At 41.5% G+C, this 22,562-nt stretch overlaps 1 protein-coding gene across 1 annotated transcript in view; it reads left to right on the top strand.

The window, feature by feature from the left end:
* The first annotated feature begins 1,797 nt into the window (after positions 1-1,797).
* LOC143930707 (opsin-VA-like) overlaps positions 1,798-22,562 on the top strand; it is a 169,598-nt gene continuing 148,833 nt past the window's right edge. Inside the window, exons 1-2 of the mRNA XM_077455244.1 lie at positions 1,798-2,549; positions 8,025-8,235. Coding sequence (XP_077311370.1) covers positions 2,204-2,549; positions 8,025-8,235 — 557 coding nt within the window. The 5' untranslated portion in view covers positions 1,798-2,203. The remainder of the gene's footprint in view (positions 2,550-8,024; positions 8,236-22,562) is intronic.

Raw genomic sequence — 22,562 nt, 5'->3', positions numbered from 1 at the left:
TTTTTAAAATGTAACTGCCTACTCCCAAACTGTCATTCCAAATAAAACAGGGAGCTAAGTATTATTCTCCACAATTTTTTAATTGTGCATTAAAAAAAAAAAAAAAATAGACATGCTATCTGCCAATAGAACGTAACCAAAAAGTGCATTCTATGCATCCAAAATTATAGAAAATATACCAAATCAAGTTATTATTCAACCAAAAAAATAATGTCAAAGCAATAACTCCAAAGCCACGTTATCTCCTCCGATCCCGCAACATGTCTGATTGACGAATGGCCATTGAGAAGCTAACTGAAAAGTGCTAAATGAAAAATGCAAAAAGAAAAGTGCGAATCAACACTCACCAAACCTCTACTAACACGAAATTAGCAGAAGGAGCCCAAAGGGTGGCGCTAAAGAGCTGAAAAAATATGTAGTACATCACTATATTTGTAATTGTTGGCCAACATTTGTGAGACCGTGTGTATGCAAGAAAAGTTTGAGCTAACACCCTTCAGACAAAATTCCACGGTTTTGTAGTCGGAAAGTCCGATCGTGTGTACGGGGCTTTATATATGATCACTAAGTGCAAAAATATAGCAGCTGAACAAAGCATTGTGACCACCGCCTGTGAACACCCCTGTCCACTGCCTTTACAGCTTAAGAAGGGGCACTAAAACTATGGCTCCAAGTGCATGTTTTTAGAGCCCCCCCCCCCAACTGAAAGCCTAAACAAGCCCTTAGCATTGTTCCCAGCTATCTCTGTTGACTACAATACACCTCTTTATGTTATGGGGATGGGGGGTATTATATAGTTCTAACATTCCCTTTCTAGAGTGGCAGCCCTGCTTATCCTAGATACCATACAGTTGTCACCTCTGGACAGAAGCGTGTTCCTGGCAGGATTACCGGGTGAAAATAAAGAACAAAAAGTGTGAAATAAAAACTAACGCAGCCGCCACTTCTAACGATTGTTAAAGCTGAAATTCACCCTAAAGAGGAAGTCCCATTTTATGCCCTCCGCCCCTTCTAATTGTGGCAGTTTTTTTGGGGGGAAGCTGGGTACCTGGTTTTGACAGTTACCCACTCTCTGTTTTGGCCAGGTCGAATCGGCGTGGCGATCCACCAAAAGTTCTCTCCCTGCCCACAACCTTCTGGGACACATCACAGGTCCCAGAGGGCTGCGGAACCATTCACAAATCGCAGTGCGACTCAGTGGGCAGCCAGCTGGGAAGCCGCAAGATGGCTGCCCACAGTAAATATGCTGGTGACGGGGACCCGAAAACCATAGAAACGGATGAGAATGGTGCTGGATCCCTGGACAGGTAAGTGTCCTTTTATTAAAAGTCAGCAGCTATAGTATTTGTAGCTGCTGACTTTTTTTTTTTTTTTTTAAAGGCTAAAGAACCACTTTAAGCTGCAATAAATAAAATATTTGCCCTTGGGTCTAGCTACACTTGCAAAAGCAACATAAAAAAGTGAAATCAAAATGAATCTATCAGTGGTAATTAACATTTTCTGGTTGCTGCTGTTCTCTTATAATAAGAGCTCTTATTATGTAAGAGGAAGTATGCACTAATCATTTCTGGGTATTCAGTAAACATTAGTTGCATTCTGCTTCTCATTCCCTGTGCTGTCCGTTCCATAGGATGCAGTGTCATCAGACATCAGTGTGTGGATTAGCCTTCTTCTGGTGTTTTACTCTCTTGTATCATGTGAGACTACTCTTGTCGTCCGCTGGCACTTTACTAGCCTGAGCAGTCAGGGAAACTCGTGCAGTCTTAGTTAATCTCCTCCCTTCACTGAAGAAGGCAGGATCCCTTAACTCCTTTTCTCCATTCTGTCAGGGAGGGATCCTCTCTAACAAAACTGGAATATCTAGTGATGTATTCAGCACTGCTGCTGTTAGCTTGGAGTGTGCTAGCCTACTACCTAAAGCTCTTGGACACACAGGCATGCATGGATCAATGGCACATGCACTTGTATATATAGCAGAGTACATGAGACACAAATTTCCCGGGAGTCTATTGATCCTGCTTGTGACAATTTTGTTCTGCACTCTGTCTGCATTTTTTAACTGACAATTTAAAAAGCAAAATGACTGGCACTTTAGCGCTTTACCGTAGAGAGCAAAAGATGAGCTTTAGCTGAAGCCAGTTCCTACCAAGCTGCCCAGCTTCCTCTCCAAGAGAACTTAATCGAGAACTTCCTGAGGGTCAAGATGTCAACGAATGATTCGTTGCTGGCAAGCCCAGAGACCTCTACGGTGTGGAGTCCGTTTAAGAGTCCCCTCAAGTCTATCGAGCTTTGGAACTTCCAACTTTTGACAGCGCTCATGTTCCTGATCACCATCTTGTCCATCGTCGAGAACTTTATTGTCATAGTTGTCACCTTCAAGTTTAAACAGCTGAGGCAGCCTTTAAACTATATTATTGTCAACTTGTCTGTGGCTGACTTCTTGGTGTCCATTGTTGGCGGCAGCATCAGCATCGCCACCAACAGTAGAGGCTACTTTTACTTGGGACCCTGGGCTTGTGTTATTGAAGGGTTTGCAGTGACTTTTTTCGGTAAGGTTTGGGTTTTTAATCACTCCATTTCATTGACTGGTTCTAATTCATCTTGTAGATGTATTAATAACATAAATTAAAGTACACCTGTCATAGCAGAATTATGTAGGATGCCATTGCTTTTGAAAATGTTGGTTCCTTAGCGCCCATGCTGGTGATTTTGGCTTCGATACTTTCTGAGCCACTGACCAGGAACAAGCATAGAGATAAGTAATTCTGACAGTCACAACATGTTTGCTCTGGGTTTGTGACTATTAAGTATGTTTGACAACTAATAGTTTCAGAGGTAGGACAACTTTGGTAGCCCCTGTACATCTTTTATTACACATGTTCTTTAATTTGGCTAAACTCATTGAGGTTGATTAACCCAGTGTTTCTCAGCTCCAGTCCTCAAGGCGCCCCAACAGGTCATGTTTTCAGGCTTTCCATTATTTTGCACAGGTGATTTGATCAGTTTCACTGCCTTAGTAATTACCACAGCGGTTTCATCTGAGGGAAATCCAGAAAACATGACCTGTTGGGGCGCCTTGAGGACTGGAGTTGAGAAACACCAGATTAACCAAAGGAGTAGAGGACATCACTTTGAAAAGTAACTTTAGATAATAGAGTAAAGCCTTGTTCACTTTGAACACCCAATCATGTGCAAGAGAAACAGCACTTTGGCTTGCCAATGATTGGATCATTGAAGTTTCACCTTACTCATTCAGCTAAGTGGACAATCACATTGCAAAGTGAATGTTCTCTACTCCCTTCATAAACAAACGCCCCCTTGGTGTCACCAATGAGAAAGTGATATTCTGCAGTTTAGCATGTGCTAACTGGAACATGTCCTTATCTAATAAAGTTAGGATTGTTAGTGATATAATGCTTTATGAAGCTATGTTTATTTGATCCTAATTACATCATCTTGCAGTAAAATGTTTGTTCGCTCAGCATGACACAGTGAATTGAGAATATTTGATGGTGCGGACTATTGAAAGGTAGAATCAGGTCTTTATAAACCTGAGAGCCCTGCAATATCTACTCCATAGCAAATAATTAGAACTTGCTCCAGTTTGAAGGAAGAAATGACACAGCAATTAGGTGATAAGCTCATTGACGATATAGCCATTCCTGATCTGTGCCGTACAGTAAAAGTTTGGACTATCCCATAGATCTGAAGAAGAAGTTGTGTCTTCAGTTCTATTATTGCTAAAATCCACTGGGGTATTTTATGTTGTCAGCTGCCAATCACTACGTGGAATTTATAGATTGCACTTCAAATACTTCTACAAGCAATCATCAGTTTTTTTTTTTTCAAAGAGCAAACTATCAAATGTCTTGGGTATTACAATGATAAATTCTAACCTTCAAGGGTCACTTCAGCACTTTTGTTTAGTTGATTTTCTAAGCCATTGCAGTGAAATGCCGGGGTGTGTAATAACATTTATTAGCTGTATTTTGTGAAATTTGCACTTCAAGCACTTAAAAATGCTCAGCTTTTGCTTGTTGCACTGGGAACTGTAGAAAAAGTGTAATGCTGTGTCTATGTGAAATTGCATAATAGTTGTAGATTGACTCTCATGATATCAAGGGATATTTTACTATCTTTAGTAGGGTGCATGGGATATTTCAAAGCCCTCATTAGAAATTGCTTATATAAATTAGGACAATAATACAAGCCAAAATGTTTTATTTCACGGCATTGCGCAAATTTCATTACCAATGTAGTTATACATTAGATAGACCTATTAACCATTCTAACCAATCTATTATAATTTTTAATTAGATGTACCTGTCATCATAAATCTATTTTTGTTCATCTTTTAAAATAATTATTTTTATTCTGTGTTTTATTATTTTTTAAATTATAATTATTTTAAATATTTTCTAATAATTTCAATTATTTTTATATGTATGTATATTTTGTTGTTTTGTTAAACTGGCCATGCACTATACAATCAGATTGTACAATCTTACCAAAACTATGTAATATGAGGACAAATAACAATCCATTTAATTTGTAGCAGATCAGGCAGGCTTTTGTACTACATAATTAATGGTAGTGTACAGTGTATGCTCAACCTTAAGCTTGCCATATACTATGCAATCAGAATGTATAATTTCCATACAATCTTCTTTATAATTACCAAAACTATGTAATATAAGGACAAACATTAACAATTCATTCAATTTGTATCCAATCAGGTAGACCCTTTTACTACATAGTTCATAGCATAGCTAAATGTGATCCATGGCCAGCTTTAAATTGATTACTTTTTATACTACTGGTTCTCAGATTGTGTAAGGCTTGTGTAGATGGGCAAATGCAGCATGCTTTCAGGTGCATTCGGATCTGAGATCAGGTTCTAATATATTTCAGTGGTCTTCAAATGACCTGTCTTTTCATTTCTGTTGACTTATCTGGGAGAGAAGCACGCAAACTAAAGCCCCCTTATTAATATTGCTGACTGGGCAGAAGAAAGGGAATAACTCAGCAAGAGTTCTTTTAGCTTAAAGGGGAACGCCAACCTTCTTTTTTATTTTCAGAGTGGAATGGGTTATATCCACTGTCAGGCTTCTATTGCACTAAATAAACACACACACAAAAAAAAAAAAAAAATTACCAAAATAGGCTTTTTTTGCAATCTGTGTTTTCCTGTTGAAGCGATGTCCACTGCCTTTCTGCTCTGGAGACAGTGGTCCAGGGCACAGGAATTAAGAGGACACTTTCATTTTTAAGGACACAGTAATAGAAACCTGAGAATCAAACCCACAAAGTTCTGGTTGGCGTTCCACTTTAAAAATTAAGATTCTTCTTGACTTTAAAAGTTAGGCTGGCCATACACGGTTCGAATTCTGGCCAGTTCAGCAGGAACCGGTAGAGATTTGAACCATTAGTGGGCAGGCTGAATGTACCAAGTCGATTGATCGATCAAATTGGGTACAACCAGCTTGCTGGATTTGCTTATGATTATTGCGAGCGGCTGCTATAACCTCTAGCAATAATCACTGTCTTCTTCTGGCCAGGACATCTTCCCCGCCCGTCCCTACTGGTAGAGGACAATGGCCTGGCAGGAGGGTTTCCAGCATTAACGCTGTCTGATGGGGCAATCAAGCTAATTTCTTTCCTGCAACCTGTGGTTGCAGGAAAGAAATTTGCTCTGTGTATGGCCGGCCTTAGTGATAGAAAAATGTAGGCTGCCATTGCTGACTTCCTTCTGAAGATGCTGGTTACCTGGCTGTTTTTCCGATCTACTTTGTTTAATACATTACAAATCACTGACCCGGGAAAAGTACGCACATTAGAAAAGTGAAGAAGTGGTCTAAAATCAGCATGGGAGCCAAGCATTTAGCAATTTCAGAAAAAGTTGTCAATGTTCGCCTCCATGATCGGTACCTTTTCACTTACTTTAAGAATTTGAAAATGTTAAAACATCTGTCTATGAGAACCAGTGAATGACATCTTTTACATTTTCTGACTGGTTGTGTCAAGTGGCATCCATGAAACTGTAATAGATAGTGTAATTGATTTCAGTCTCCTCATGGAAGTAGAAAAGTTAGCTCAAAATCAAAAACAAGAATTTGATTTCATTCCCTAGCCCCCCTTTTTTTGATAATTCTGATATTGTGTAAAGTTGCAGAAATCATTAATTTTGTAAATGAAAAGTGTCATCCTTGTGATTGCATTTTGCATGTAACAGGCTCTTGAAACACCAACTGCAAAAAAGGAAACCCATTTAAATTGTGTCCACTGCTTTGTGGGAACTGTAGACACAGCTATCAGCTAGGGAACAAAACAAGGCATAAATAAGTTTGGAAAAAAATAATAGATTTTGCTGTCAAATCACAGTGTTCTTGTATTATAAAAAGCAAAATGCTGCATTCTAGCAATAGAGGATGCTAGATGGTAATAGCCACCTGCATTCTAGCAACAAAGGATGCTATACAGCAATAGCCACCTGCATCCTAGTAACAGAGGGTATTAGTTGACATAACCCGCCTGCATCCTAGCAACTGCTAGGCAGAGGAAGGCACCTGTATTCTAGCTTAGAAGAATGCCACGCAGCAATAGCTGCCTGCATCCTAGCACTAGAGGAAGGTGACAATAGCCACCTGTATACTAGCATAGAAGGATGCTAAGCAGCAATCACTGCCTGCATCCTAGCAATAGAGGAAGGTAAGTGACAATAGCCACCTGTATCCTGGTAACAGAGGGTATTAGTTGGCATAACCCGCCTGCATCCTAGCAACTGCTAGGCAGAGAAAGGCACCTGTATCCTAGCTTAGAAGAATGCCACGCAGCAATAGCTGCCTGCATCCTAGCACTAGAGGAAGGTGACAATAGCCACCTGTATACTAGCATAGAAGGATGCAAAGCAGCAATCACTGCCTGCATCCTAGCAATAGAGAGAGGAAGGTAAGTGACAATAGCCACCTGTATCCTAGCATAGAAGGATGTTAAGCAGCAATGACTGCCTGCATCCTAGCAATAGAGGAAGGTAGATGACAATAGCCACCTGTGTCCTAGCAACCAATAGGCTGGATCAAGGCTGTATGCCTTGTATGTATGTATGTATGTATGTATATGTTGCTCAAGCATTACATGCATACAGTGTGCAGAGCACTTTTTATGCAGGATTTTGCTTGCAGCAAGATCAGGTGAATGAATTGCTGTATTTGTATATGACCATATGCATGTATCCTAAAGTAAAACTCCAGGCACAGAGCTTTTTGTGAACTATTCACAGATTACATAGCGTCTTGTGAATGGCCAAGGGGAGAGGGGGGCAGATAAATGACACTGAGGTTACATTCATACTTTCGCATAGTGGAAACAAGTGTTCCTGCTTGAAATTTTGGTTGATCGATTCTCATGCGATTTTGTATGTCCCATCATCTGAAAAGAAGCTCCTTTTTCGGGTGACAAGCTTCATGCGATTTTTAAAGAAGCGGTTTGCCGCAATTGTTGGGCAACAATCGGAGCAGAAATGTACAGCATTTGGGGTGCCCTTAAAGGATAATTGCACCCATATGCATCTCGCACATTGTGCAGCGATTGCTACGTGATTGTAGTTCGCAAAGTGTTATTGGAGCCTTTAAAACTTTGATCTATGCAATCCGAAGCATTGGGTGCTATACTATACAACTTGAAGAAAGTACAAGGCAGCGATCCGATCGTTGCTTACACATGAGCAGAGGTAACTTGTTTTATACTCCAGAAATTAAAAAAAAAAACTCTGTGTCAGGAGTTCTGCTTTAACTTTGGTGAATGTTTGTAACTTGAGGAGTTTACAGCAATCATTGTGGTATCCGCATTTGGTTTACATATTCTTTTTTCACCTCTTGTCATGGATTAGATGCAGTTGCATTTTTAATCTCTGAGAGCCAAAAAAAATCAATAACTCAAAGTCTGTTTTAAACATTAGGTCAATAATTGATTATGACATCCAATAATAATGTTACATCTTTTTATTATATCTTTTTACTTCTAAGGCATTGTGGCTCTGTGGTCTCTGTCTATTCTGGCATTTGAGAGGTATGTGGTGATATGCAGACCGCTGGGAAATCTCCGTCTTCGGGGGAAACATTCTGCTATCGGTATTCTGTTTGTCTGGGTTTTCTCTTTAATATGGACCATCCCTCCTATTATGGGATGGAGCAGCTACACACCAAGTAAGATTGGAACCACCTGTGAACCCAACTGGTAAGGGATGACTAAGATTTGCTGTAATCATTAGGAATGTTGATTACCGTGTTACTGTTTTCCAGTTTGATTCTTTGCCAGAAAGTTAAAAATGTTACACGTCATGTCAATTATTTCTAGGGGTCATATAGGGATGCATATCTGATAAAGAAAGATGTTCCTCACCGCAGCAACATGCTATTTTATAATATTTGTATTGATCGCTATCTCTTTATATCAAAGTCTCCTTTTTTAACTGCACCCCGCTGACTAACTTGGTAATACAAAGTAGGGCAGTAAAGTTGTCAGCTTTGTAGATATGGCCTTTATCTTGGTATGCTATGCCTGCTCTGGCTTTTGAAGTATCCTCTGTTTCCATTGGGATATGTTCAGACTTTACTCATTTCTATGGGGGAGCTGTATTAAATGTGCACGCTATCAATGGGCTGTTTCATGAGAGGTATTATGATTCAGACTCGGGCAAAGGCAAAGTATAGTGTATTTTCAGTAGTCATATGTTTCAGCTACTATTGCCATGTACAAACAAGTTATTTTTGATGGCATCCACATTTTTCCATTCGTTCAGATTTTTATTATTGTATTGCATGAACAGATTTATGGTTTAGCTACTGCGGCTTTCTTAACCCGGGGTTTCATTGAGCCCTAGGCTTTCTCCAAAGCTTGCTAGGGATATTTTGAATGAGCAACTCTTAGTTGAGTGACTGCTGTCACCAATAAATATTTTAGGTGTATTCTTTTCACTGATCATCACACTTGTACTGTGAGTTGTAGCTATAGTAATAATTAGTAGTTCCCTGAGCCCAGAAAGTTCTTTCAAGGGTTCCTCCATTTTACCCACTTGTGGACCACCTGCAATTCACTGCAGATGGGCGGCCCACAGAGGCAAAGCAATGTATCTGATAATTTTGTAAAAAGGGCACAGAGGCTGAAACCAGTCTTCGCTCTATTGCAGAGCTAAACCTGTCAAAAAATGTTTAGCATCTGATGCATGTCCAGGTGTGTCCCAGTTCAACCACAATGTGTCCAAACTGAAAGAACGAGCCACTCCACAGTGATGTCATAGTGTTTAAAAACGTTATTCGGTTAACACAGATCCACACTATGACATAGCATCTATCATCCACCTGCTCCGACATGTTTCCCTCCAAATGCAACTACATTTTTTCAAGCACTGTGACATCACCGGTGTCACACCGGTTTCCTTCTGTTTGATGGAATAGCTGCAACAGCAACATGCAGTAGGTGAGGCAAGTACCTGACACCCCTGGAGGTGCTTCAGAAGCTTAAAGCAGAGTTCTGCTTAAAAAAATAAAATAAATAAAAGTCAGCAGCTACAAATACTGCAGCTGCAGACTCTTAATAATCAGACACTTACCTGTCCCAGAGTCCAGCGATGGGGAAGGAAGCCCCGCTCGTCTCCCCCTCCTCTCTGTGGTGCCAGCATTGTAACTGTGGGTGCCCGGTTGTGAAGCCACAGCCGGGCACCCACTGGGGAATGCGTGAGCCGCACCACGGGCTGTGACTGGTCGGGCATTCATCTGGGACCTGGGACTTGTGACGTGTCCGAGATGATTGCTGAGAGAGAGGGGGAGAGGTGATCTCCCTTCCGGTGCTGCGGTGCGCCGGGAAGAAGTGGGAGCTGGGACCCTCTAAAAAGAGGGTATCCGCTCCCCCCCAAAAAAAATGACATGCCAAATGTGGCATGTCAGGGGATCACCTCCCTTATCCCACCTGGCGGTATTCCCGAGTCTGACTCGGGGTGAACATTTTGTACCATCAGCGGTAGCCCCAAGCCAGACTCGGGATCGCATCGCTGGATCCAGGATGAGCTTACTTACCTGGATCCAGCGATGTCCCCCCCCCCCCACGCACTTTGAGAGGCTCGTCCTCCGCTCGATGTATCACATTACCGGGCTCCATTCCCTGCGAGCGCTGCGACGCACAGGGACTGAGAACGGCGCCAAATTCAAAAATTAAAACACAGTATACATACAGTATAATGTAATCTTACAGATTACATTGCTGTATGTAGTTATTTCACATCCCCTTTGTCCCTAGTGGTCTGCCCAGTGTCCTGCATGCAGTTTTATAATATAAAAACTGTTCTTTCTGCCGGGAAACTGGAGATTGTCCATGGCATCCAAAACTGTCCCTTTACATCAAAAGAGGTTTTAGGCCAGCTAGAAAACAGCGATAATAAATTCGAATCACTCGCAGAATTGAGCGATAGCGATTCGTGGTGAAGATCTGTCATCAAATACTGAAAAGTAATGACAGTGACAATTCTGCAACTGAGCAAATTTCAGTGTTTTTGATTTGATTACATTATTGAATCATTTTTATTATTATTATATTATTATTTGGTATAATTATTTATAGTTATTATATTATAATGACATTTTTCAAACTTTATCATACCCGGGATGTCTGCTAGACTCTGGTTTGGACAGATTTAAGTGAGTTATTCCTAAGAATTACAGGACTACAATATAAAACGCCAAATTTTCATGCAAAATAATTGTACCGCTTTCAGCACCTAAAATCTGAAATAATCGTACCGCCAGGGAGGTTAAAGCACAAGTTCAATTTTTGGGTGGAACTCCGCTTTAAAGGCTAAGTTCACCTTTTTGTTTTTTCTCTAATTTCAGCTCCCCTATGTACCAATATAGCATTAATCTACTTATTTTACAGAAATTAAACAGCTTTCCATTTATTCTACATATGCTTACCTCACTATCCTAATGGCTGTTTAAAAACTCTGCTCCATTACTTCTGCCTTAGTTCATGAACAGACTTTAGGTCATGACATAGAAAGGAGTTGACCAAAGTTACAACCTTTAGGCCTCTTTTACATGACCGATACGTTTCCGGTCCGCCTGTCAGTTTTTAGGCAGATCTGAACAGATGCTCCATAGACCTCTATGGAGCTTCGGATGTCAGCAGTGACATGTCCGCTAACATCCGACCCACTCGGATCCGAAAAAGTGTGACGGAGGAAAAACCTACTTTTCCATCCGTCATCGGATCGGGTGATGACGGACTCTGCGGTCCGTCGTGATCCGATCTCCCATAGGGGAAAACGGCACTCTGACAGGTCTGTCCCTGCGCAGTGTGCAGAGACGGACCTGTCATCTTCCTGCTCAGCGGGGATCAATGGAGCGATCCCCGCTGAGCAAGCAGATGTCCATGGGGCGGATCAACACTGATCCGTCCCGGTCCCTTTCATATGGGTGGCCTGATCAGTTCCACCTGTCAGTTATTCAGGCAGACCTAATCAGATGCTCCATAATAGTCTATGGGTGACTGGATGTAAATAGACTTGGTGATTTTCATCTGATTACTTCTAAATCTGTCCAGATCCCTCAAAAAAAAAAGGTCTGTGCACTTTTCTGTATTTTCAGACCTAAATTTGACGTAGCCCAGCCACCTATAGATTTAACATAAATTGTTTAATTGAGCAGAAAACTGAATGAACACAGGTGTCACAAAAGTGACATCCATTCCATTCAGCTCTGATTCAGCATGGGACTGTGTACTGATTAGCTGCTAATTGGACTGGATGGCGCTTGTGTGAAAGGGGCCAAAGGTTTTCCTTTGGTGTAATTCTACTACAAAGCGATCAGACTTGTTACCACAAGACTTTCAAGTATTATAACTACTTTTACAGGGTGCCTTTTTTATTCTATTTTTTTTTTTTTTCTGGAGTGTTTTGCTTTATCTACTGTTAAGGTAAGATATTAGCCACATGGGGGGTGCATTGTTTTCATTTAGTTGGCTGACATACTGACATATATGAGTTTATTTAAGAAATAGAGACTATCCATGTTAATGCTTTTTCAGTGTGAAGCAGTGCTCTCTTTAGTTGCCCGATCGTGTGCCTGCAGGTATTCTGTTATTTTTCATTTCCCTTGCCCTCGATTGGGTAAGGACTAATGTCTTGTATCCATGACATGAATAGTGCCCCAGGGGCCAGATAAAGACAGGCAAACGGCCACATTTGGCCCATGGGCCACAGTTTGGAGATCACTGCCATATAGCATTACAGGTAACACAACAAAACAAGGATATAAATGTACTTGCATCAACTTGATCTATTTCATATCTACAGTATACTTAAACATATTTGACAGGGCTATACACTTTCTTTAACACAAAAAGAATACCTTGAAAAGTCACCCAGTGTGCCTAATTAGATTTGCACTGTAGAGTGTAGTCTGACCTGCACATCCTGTTGTTCTTCTTTCCTCCCCTGTGACACCATTGGCAACTTTTATGACAGCTTCTTTTTTACTCAGCACCTGCCCTGCCCACACATCACACATCAAGGAAAATCCTGCCTATGCTCTGTACAGTTAAGGAGCTCTTGAAGATTTCTACCAATTGCTGGGGTAGTGACTGTCAAAATCAACAGGGCACCCAGAACTCCGCTCTAGAATAACAATTGAAGTAGGTGTAAACTCCCAAAGGTGGACCATGCTTGCGAATTGTGTGTCAGCATGGCCAAATATAGTGTCCACCAGGAGAGCAGGGGGCATCAGGGTGACTATGCAGGAGTACAACTGGGAGACAGTTGTCACCCCATAACAAAAGTATCTGAACAAGAAGGACCTTCATAACATAAGCATGATGTATTACGGTATTTCAATGAAAGCTGTATATTATAAAGGAGAACAACTTATTAAGTTACATTATAATGTTAACACTTCTGTGGAATTTCATTGATTGAATTTAAATCTTTAAGCAAAATAGGGCCATATCTATGGCACTAAGGGATTAGAGTAACCACAAAGTTTTCTTCTAGTTATCTTACCGTTAAAACCCAACTCCATGAAACTTAAAAAAATCTCCCTTGCAGTGGGATTGCACCTGCATTGCAAGATTAAACTGCTCATTTTGGTCCAGGGGGCATTGAAAAGTAGATTTACTTATCCAACCTTACTCTTTACTGTGCTACTAAATTGTTCTCTATAACATTATCTTCCCCATGCTCCAGCGGTCCAAGGTCCTGATGTCATCAAGAGTGATGCAGGAGCCCTGTATTGGACACGAGGATGCCAAGGCTTGCCCACTGCCGGAGCATGAGGGAACTCTGTCTGCCAGGGCTTAGGTAAGTAAATGAGCTTTAACTCTCTCCTAGACCTAAACAAGCAGTTAGCCAATGCAGTATACAAAAGAATGAGAAAATGGCACAAAATTGAAGGTATAGCACGTCTAAATATCCCAAATATAGCCTCTCAAATAAACATAATTATATTAGAAAGTGACAGCTTCAATGATAAAAATTTCTGAGATGCTAGGAAGGCTTAATAGTTCATAAGAAAGTCTTTACTGCATCCATAAACACTAGTAGCAGCTCCTCAATGAGACTGAAGGAAAATAAACAGCAGAGGGTGCCAAACAAATTTCAGCATATACACTATATTACCAAAAGCATTGAGGCACATGAACTTTAATGGCATCCCAGTCTTAGTCTATAGCAGTGACGGCGAATCTTGGCACCCCAGATGTTTTGGAACAACATTTCCCATGATGCTCATACACTCTGCAGTGTAGTTGAGCATCATGGGAAATGTAGTTTCAAAACATCTGGGGTGCCAAGGTTTGCTATCACTGGTCTATAGTGTTCAATATTGAGTTGGCCCACCCTTTGCAGCTATAATAACTTCAACTCTTCAGGGAAGGCTATCAACAAAGTTTAGGAGTGTTTCTATGGGAAAGTTTGAGCATTCTTCCAGAAGCGCATTTGTCAGGTCAGGCACTGATTTTGGACGAGAAGGCCTGGCTCACAGTCTGCGCTCTAATTCATGCCAAAGGTGTTGTATTGGGTTGAGGTCAGGACTAATTCTTAGTTCCCTGATCCCAGAAAGTTAATTCAAGGGTTCCTCCATTTTACCCACTTGCGGACCGCCTGCAATTCACTGCAAATGGGCGGCCCCCAAAGGCAAAGCAATGTACCTATTCATTTTGTAAAAAAGGCACAGAGGGTGAAACCAGTCTTTGCTCTATTGCAGAGCTAGACCTGTCAAATAATGTTTAGCATCTGATGCATGTCTAGGTGTGGCGGATACCGGTGCCCCTTGCTTTGCACAGCACTATGGGGCTCCAGCTCTGCAAGGACACAATAATGATGCAACAGCCAGCAGATGAACTCTGCAGCAGATAATGTCAATGCAAAACTTTTACTCTTGGGTAGCGCATGTTCCAGCTCAACCACAATGTGTCCAAACGGGCAACTCCACAATGATGTAAAGGTGTTTAAAAACGTAATTCAGTTAACACAGATCCACATTATGACATAGCATCTGTCACCCACCTGCTCTGACATGTTTCCCTCCAAATGGAGGCAAAACCCGATAGAACACCTTTGGGATGATTTAGAGCGGAGACTGCGAGCCAGGCCTTCTCGTCCAACATCAGTGCCTGACCTCACAAATGCACTTCAGGAACAATGGTCAAAGTTTCCCATAGACACACTCCTAAACCTTGTGGACAGCCTTCCCAGAATAGTTGAAGCTGTTATAGCTGCAAAGGGTGGGCAAACTCATTATTGAACCCTACAGACTAAGACTGGGAAGACATTAAAGTTCATGTGCGTGTAAAGGCAGGTGTCAAAATACTTTTGGTAATATAGTGTACAGTATGTTAAGTTTTTTTGTTTTAATGGACATATGGCAACTCACTTGATAAAAACAAGTACAAGAATATCTCTTTCCACAATCCTTTGGTGGTAGCAGAAAGCCTCCTAGTGCCTATTAGTGGAGGTGCAACCACACCATTGACAGTCCACCACTGTGCTTTCCATTACGACTACAGGATTGTGGAAGGAGATATGCTTGTACTTGTTTTTATCAAGTGAGTTGCCATTTGTCTTTTATAATAAAACTTAATACATATGCTTTACTTAGTTTGGCACCCTCTGCTGATTCTTTATATAACCCCTACAGTGCGGGTGCAGCCACTGCATGGGAACATTTTCAGATTTGCTGAAGCTGGGCATTAACTCTTATGCATTGTACACACAGTTGGAAATTCTGACGAAAAAAGGTCCGATCTGATTATATTGTCGGAAAATCGGATCGTGTGTGGGCTCTATCGGACTTTTTCCGTCGGAAATTCCGCCGGAAAAAATTTGAGAGCAGAATTCCAATCGGACAAAGTGCCACGTATGCGCAGATCAAATTACGAGACCAAAGCTATTGGCTACTAGCCTCAATGTAGTCCTGTCGTTACGAACGAACGTCATCACGTTACGAACGATCGGATTTTCCGACAGCTTTGTCCGACCGTGTGTATGCAACACCAGTTTAGGACAAAATCCGTCTGAAAAAAATCAGACAGATTTTGTTGTCGGAATGTCCGACCGTGTGTACAAGGCATAACACTGCATGTTCAACTGTAGTCGGAAAATGCAGCTTGCTCTCATGTGTATTACACTTGCATTTGAGATCAGCTGTCCTGTATTTGACATTAAATCTGCATCAATCCTTTTTAAAGCGGGAGTCCGCCGGGACTCCGCGTTTTTTTTTTTTTTTTAAAAGCCAGCAGCTACAAATACTGCAGCTGCTGACTTTTAAAATAGTGACACTTACCTGTCCAGCGCGCCCGCGATGTCGGCACCCGAAGCCGATCTCTAGATTGTCTCTCGGGTGCTGCCGCCGCCATCTTGGGTATGGGAATCAGGAAGTGGAGCCTTTCGGCTTCATTTCCCGGTTCCCTACTGCGCATGTGCGAGTCGCGCTGCGCAATAAGGACGGTCCCCGCTGCCTCTGGGATCTGTGTGTTTCCCAGCAGGCAGCGGGGCACTTGCGGAAAGGGGCGGGCACAGAACAGATCTTCCACAGAACAGAACATAGAAATGCAATTATTTTAGTCAATATAAACTCCTAAATACCTTTTCTCATTGGCAGTATATAGCAGTCTTGTGACTTCTATAAGTGTCTGGTTAAAGTCTGTAGGAGGAGTTTTCATTCTCCTCTCACTGTCCTATGAGCCTTCAGGACCCCTGTCCCTCTGTCTGGACAGTGCTGATTGGTCTTGTGCTGATCACATAATCTCTCCCAAGAAAGAAAAAAAACTCTCTAGCAATACACACCAAACTGAGCATGTGCAGCTTGTCCCCTGGCCTCTGTTCTATCAGGCGATATGTTGGGAACAGTGGAAAAAGGGGAGGATCAGAAAAGACAGGATCAAACATCCTTTATAAACCATGCAGAGGATTAACCCCTTAGGTTCCACAGTGAGTATAACAAGCATGCTTTACTGCATATACACACCGATTTTATTGCTGTGGGTAACACTTTAAGAAAGAACAAAGACTTTCCTTTAAAGTTGAAAAGTTTTGGGTCCTTTTCTGTCTTCTAATCCTTCGGGCAGAATTATGAATTACAGAAAGTTTTTAATACATTTTTGTATTTGATTTTCTTTCCTTTTATAAAAAAAAAATATATATACATATATATACAGTGGGGCAAAAACGTATTTAGCCAGTCACCAATTGTGCAAGTTCTCCCACTTAAAAAGATGAGAGGCCTGTAATTGTCATCATAGGTATACCTCAACTATGAGAGTCAAAATGTGGAAACAAATTCAGACAATCTCATTGATCTGATTTTTGAAATAATGTATTTGCAAATTATGGTGGAAAATAAGTATTTGGTCAATATCAAAAGTTCATCTCAATACTTTGTTATATATCCTTTGTTGGCAATGACATAGGTCAAACGTTTTCTGTAAGTCTTCACAAGGTTGTCACACACTGTTCCTGGTATGTTGGCCCATTCCTCCATGCAGATCTCCTCCAGAGCAGTGATGTTTTGGGACTGTGTTGCTGGGCAACACGGACTTTCAACTCCCTCCAAAGGTTTTCTATGGGGTTGAGATCTGGCTAGGCCACTCCAGGACACCTTACAAAGCCACTCCTTCATTCCCCAGGCGGTGTGTTTGAGATCATTGTCATGCTGAAAGACCCAGCCACGTTTCAGCCTCAATGCCCTTGCTGATGGGAGGAGGTTTGCACTCAAAATCTCACGATACATGGCCCCATTCATTCGTTCATGTACATGGATCAGTCGCCCTGTTCCCTTTGCAGAGAAACAGCCCCAAAGCATGATGTTGCCACCCCCATGCTTCACAGTAGGTATGGCGTTCTTTGGTTGCAACTCAGCATTCTCTCTTCTCCATATATGACGAGTTCTGTTTTTACCAAACAATTCTACTTTGGTTTCATCTGACCATATGACATTCTCCCAATCCTCTTCTGGATCATCCAAATGCTCTCTAGAAAACCTCAGATGGACTCGGACATGTACTGGCTTAAGCAGGGGGACATGTCTGGCACTGCAGGATCTGAGTCCCTGGCGGTGTAGTGTGTTACTGATGGTAGCCTTTGTTACGTTGGTCCCAGCTCTCTGCAGGTCATTCACTAGGTCCCCCCCCCCCTGCGTGGTTCTGGGATTTTTGCTCACCGTTCTTGTGATCATTTTGACCCCACGGGGTGAGATCTTGTGTGGAGCCCCAGATCGAGGGAGATTATCAGTGGTCTTGTATGTCTTCCATTTTTTAATTATTGCTCCCACAGTTGATTTCTTCACACCAAGCTTCTTGCCTATTGCAGATTCAGTCTTCCCAGCCTGGTTCAGGTCTACAATTTTGTTTCTGGTGTCCTTCGACAGCTCTTTGGTCTTCACCATAGTGGAGTTTGGAGTGTGACTGTTTGAGGTTGTGGATAGGTGTCTTTTATACTGATAACAAGTTCAAACAGGTGCCATTAATACAGGTAATGAGTGGAGGACAGAGGAGCCTCTTAAAGAACAAGATACAGGTCTGTGAGAGCCAGAAATCTTGCTTGTTTGTAGGTGACCAAATACTTATTTTGCACCATAATTTGCAAATAAACTCTTTCAAAAATCATACAATGTAATTGTCTGGTTTTGTTTACACATTTTGTCTCTCATAGTTGAGGTATACCTATGATGACAATTACAGGCCTCTCTCATCTTTTTAAGTGGGAGAACTTGAACAATTGGTGGCTGACTAAATACAGTACTTTTTTACCCCACTGTATATAAAGTTGCAAGTTTGAAATTAGCATTTTGTTTAAAGTCTGTTACACAAGTTATAAGTAGATTATTCACTTACTGCTTTTTTAGTGTTAAAAAATACTATTTTAAAAAGTTTATATTTAGTTGTGTGGTGCAGCCTGGAGACTGCCCTGGAAGGAAACTGAGTTTGCAAGCTCTTATTTTACCTTCAACACTAACTGAGCCTTAATGTCTTGGCAGTTCAGCAATGGAAGGGCCAAAGGGCACCTTTTCTGGGCTGTGCTTGGGGCTTCACTTGGCCTTAATTCGGCCCTGTCAAAACTCCTCTCTGTGGCATCTTGTTATCAGCAGGGCATAGTGGGGCAAACCCAAATGCTATCTGCATTATACAAGGAAATAACTGTGCTACTTTAACTGCGTGAAACTTCCAAATTTTCCTTACACTGGCCAAGTAATGTTTAAAAAGAGTTATACATCTATAGCAACAATTCCATCTTTAACAGAGACCCTGTCAAGAAAAGAACCTGCTGCAGGTACAAAGTATAACCAATTAGTGGACCCTTCAGCCACCTGAGTTTTAAAGCGTTCCACTATCTACTGCATCTGTCTATGGTCGGTTACTTGGTTGGCAAAAAGAATGCACAGGAAGGGTTTGGGCAAGCTTCAACTATCAGGAATTTCTTGTCAGAATGACCCAAGATTTTGGCACCAACTGCAGGATCTGTGAGCCTATTGCAAGTGAGCCACCATTTATACCCGCAGAAGCATCAGTTTCCAGAAAAACTTCAGTGGACAACTCCACCTATTCAAATATACTGTGTTTACATACATTTATTATTTAAAGCTTATTTTTACCAACCAATCGCTTTAATTTTAGATGCCCTACATGCCTCGTACCTCTTGGTTGCAGTATGCCTAGTTATCAGGGGTGTATGGCTGTAACACCCATACTGGGCTGGTTCAGAGAGAATAGTAGCATTCAATGCACAGAGCTAGACTGCGTTTCTACTCTTGCCGGCAGTGACAGCGGCACCTGTGGCCAAGGAGAACCCAGTGCGACCCAGCTGGACTGGTACTGAAACCAGAAATGTAGAGAAATAGTCCTGATACCCAACTGTGGTTTCAGGCAAACTAACTTTTCAAAAACTATAGCGCCTGCTCGTCAGGAGCCAGCGCTATATATATATATATATAATCTCAAATAATTTGTTGGTAGGTAAAACAGATCCAGTATTTCAACTGTGTTCTAGCTGTCTGGAGTCCGCTTTAGCCGCATACAGCTATAAGAAAACAATATTTTAACTGCATTAAACAGCATCGGCACAGCAGAGATTTTTTGCTATGCCCATGTTTTCTCCTACTGTGTCTTTTTCTGTTAACATCAAAGCACATTAAAAGTGTTTAAAGATCATTAAACCTAAATTATGTGAGAGCGCTGCTACTAACATTAACAACTGTGCATGTAAGGGTGCCCAAACCTGAAAAGAAATTAAGATATTTGCCACTTCCGTGCCTGCACTGTGCAGCTATTGTTCCACGTTAGCAGGACAGCAGCTAAGATATAAAAAAAGAAAAAGTGGTATAGTGGGAACTGTGGAGCGATTCTTCCTATGCAAAGTTCCCCCTGCAAGAAGCTACCAACTGTTGCTTTTTTTTTTGTCTATCTTCTTATAATTTCCTGAAACATTTACATATTCATGAACGTTATTAAAACTTAATTTACATAAATCAGTTTATTTAAAAGCATGTCCTTTGGTCCGTAGGTCTCTTTTAATATTTTTTGAATATGGATTTGTTTCAGTCCTTTGGGTTTGAGGTACTTTAAAACCAATTTGAATGTTGGGAATAAAAAGTTGTAATTACCTTTTAGTCAAGAATAATAGCTCCCCCTTGGAGCCACCATACAGATATTCTGAAGACTACAGGGATATACACAGGCTCTTTTAGTTTGTGCTTGTTATTGACACAATGGGGGTTATTTACTAAAGGAAAATTCCACTTTGCACTGCGCGCTTCAAAGTAAAGTCACAGTGGATCCGAGGGGGACATGCAAGGAAAAAAAAAACAGCATTTTAGCTTGCACATGATTAGATGATAAAATCAGCAGAGCTTCCCCTCATTTCAGATCTACTTCTTAGATTTAGAGCACTTCAAAGTGCACTTGCAGTGTAAAGTGGATTTGCCTTTCGTAAATAACCCCCCTAGCTGTATATAAAATGCACTTTTTATCTTTCAAAAAGTGTTTCCCAGTGCTAAATCTTTCATCCAAATTCTAAATTTCCGCATTTGTATATTTTAAAAGCCAATATAAAGGAATAGCAGTATTAAAAAAAAGCCCTTGTGGATTTAATTAACCTTTTTTGGGGGTTAATTCTCCTTTAAGGGGGTGTGACAGGGGGGCGTGTCCCATGACTACATACGTTTGCTGGTAGATGTCCCTCATTCCCATCTCTAAATGTTGGGAGGTATGATATCACACAACATGTATCAACATATGTGATAGTCTATGTATATATGTCAGAAGGGGCCTTTAAAGAATCCAAAGCAAGTGCCCTTTTTTCACTTTTTTTTTTTAAACCGTTGCCTGACCATTACTAATATATCTTTTTTTCTTTTCTCTTCCTGGCTAGCAGAGATTTCCCACATATTTGCATTCATTGGGCATCTAATGCCACATACACAAGATCAGATTTTCCGCCAACAAATGTTGGATGTGAGCTTGTTGGCGGAAAGTCCGACCGTGTGTATGCTCCATCAAACATTTGTTGTCGGACTTTCCGCCAACAAATGTTGGCTAGTAGGTTCTCAAATTTTCCACCAACAAATTTTTTTTTGACTTTCCGATTGTGTGTAAACAAGTCCGTCGAACAAAAGTCCTCGCATGCTCAGAATCAATGCTCACCAAATACAACATTAGCAGAAGAAGTTCAAAGGGTTGCACATGACTATTGAACTTCCTTTTTATCGGCTCTCCAGGGGCGGACTGACCACTTGGCCACTCGGGCACTGCCCGAGGGCCCGAGCCACTAGGGGGCCCCATCAGGGTTTCCAGCCTCAGTAAAACCAGGGAAAGTATGTAAAAATCCAGTGTTTTTTTTTTTACATCTGTCTCTGAATGTCCCTTACCGACATCCTTTTGGTCTAAAAATCCTGAGATTATAGCTGCCCCACCTCTCCAGTACCTTCTCAGCCAATAGAAACATGTCTGTGTATACTGTGTGTACTGTGTGATTGTATACTGTGTGTGTTTATACCATGTGGCCCCATAATTTCAGATTGCCTGGGGGCCCCATAATCTCCTATTGCCCGGGGGCCCCATGAGTTGTCAGTCCACCCCTGCGGCTTGCCGTGTGTCTTGTACGTCACCACGTTCCCACGTTCGTAATTGTTGGCCAACATTTGTGTGGCCATGTGTATGCAAGACAAGTTGAACCCAACAACCTTCAAACAAAATTCCACGGTTTTGTTGTTGGAAAGTCCGTATGTATGGGGCATAATACATTCAAAAGATTAGACAGGCCAGCAGATGGTGAACATATACAGAATGTGTAGACCAGAGGAATACAGGCAATCTGCTTAAGCCATAGAGATATCTACCCTGTTTCTCTGTGTAAATGTATCCCCTGTTATCCACAAAATGGACAACTGGAGCAAGCTTCATGTTTCATATGATTTCTTCGTGAGACAGGGATTTCCTGATTGAAAATCTGGTACAGGGTCAGTCCACTCAACAGTGATGTTTTAGTTAGCATTAACATTATGCCATTTTTGTACATTGGGGTCACGTGTCAACATGCATTGTGTTGAGGAAGTCCATTCATTTTGAATGTGCCTTCAGCCTTTAAGTACAAAAAAAAAAAGATCAATTTTACCTTGCCAACTATGGATATTGCTTTATGGGCCATGCCTTCAAGTTAAATTTTGGGATCAGTTTAATGCTTGTCTCGCACTGATGGTGGAGACAGGCCTCTTAGCCCTTGTACACATGGTCGGACATTCCGACAACAAAATCCGTCGGAAAATCCGATCGTTCATAACGTTATGATGCTATTTAGTTACGACGGGACTACGTTCAGGCTAGTAGCCAATAGCTTTGGTCTAGGAATTTGATCTGAGCATGCGTGGCACTTTGTCCGATCGGAATTCTCTACAAACGATCGGACAAAGTCCCATCGGACCATGTTGTCGGAAAATTTTATAGCCCAGCTCTAAAACTTTGACGGTCGGATATTCCGACGGAAACAGTCCGATGGAGCCCACACACGGTCGGATTATCCGACAACACGG

The sequence above is a fragment of the Lithobates pipiens genome, unplaced genomic scaffold (assembly GCF_037356315.1).
Source record: "Lithobates pipiens isolate NorthernLeopardFrog02 unplaced genomic scaffold, aLitPip1_a1.2 Scaffold_25, whole genome shotgun sequence".
Classification (NCBI taxonomy): domain Eukaryota; kingdom Metazoa; phylum Chordata; class Amphibia; order Anura; family Ranidae; genus Lithobates; species Lithobates pipiens.
The sequence above is the reverse complement of the archived record's forward strand: the minus strand, read 5'-3'. Positions and strand labels throughout refer to the sequence as shown.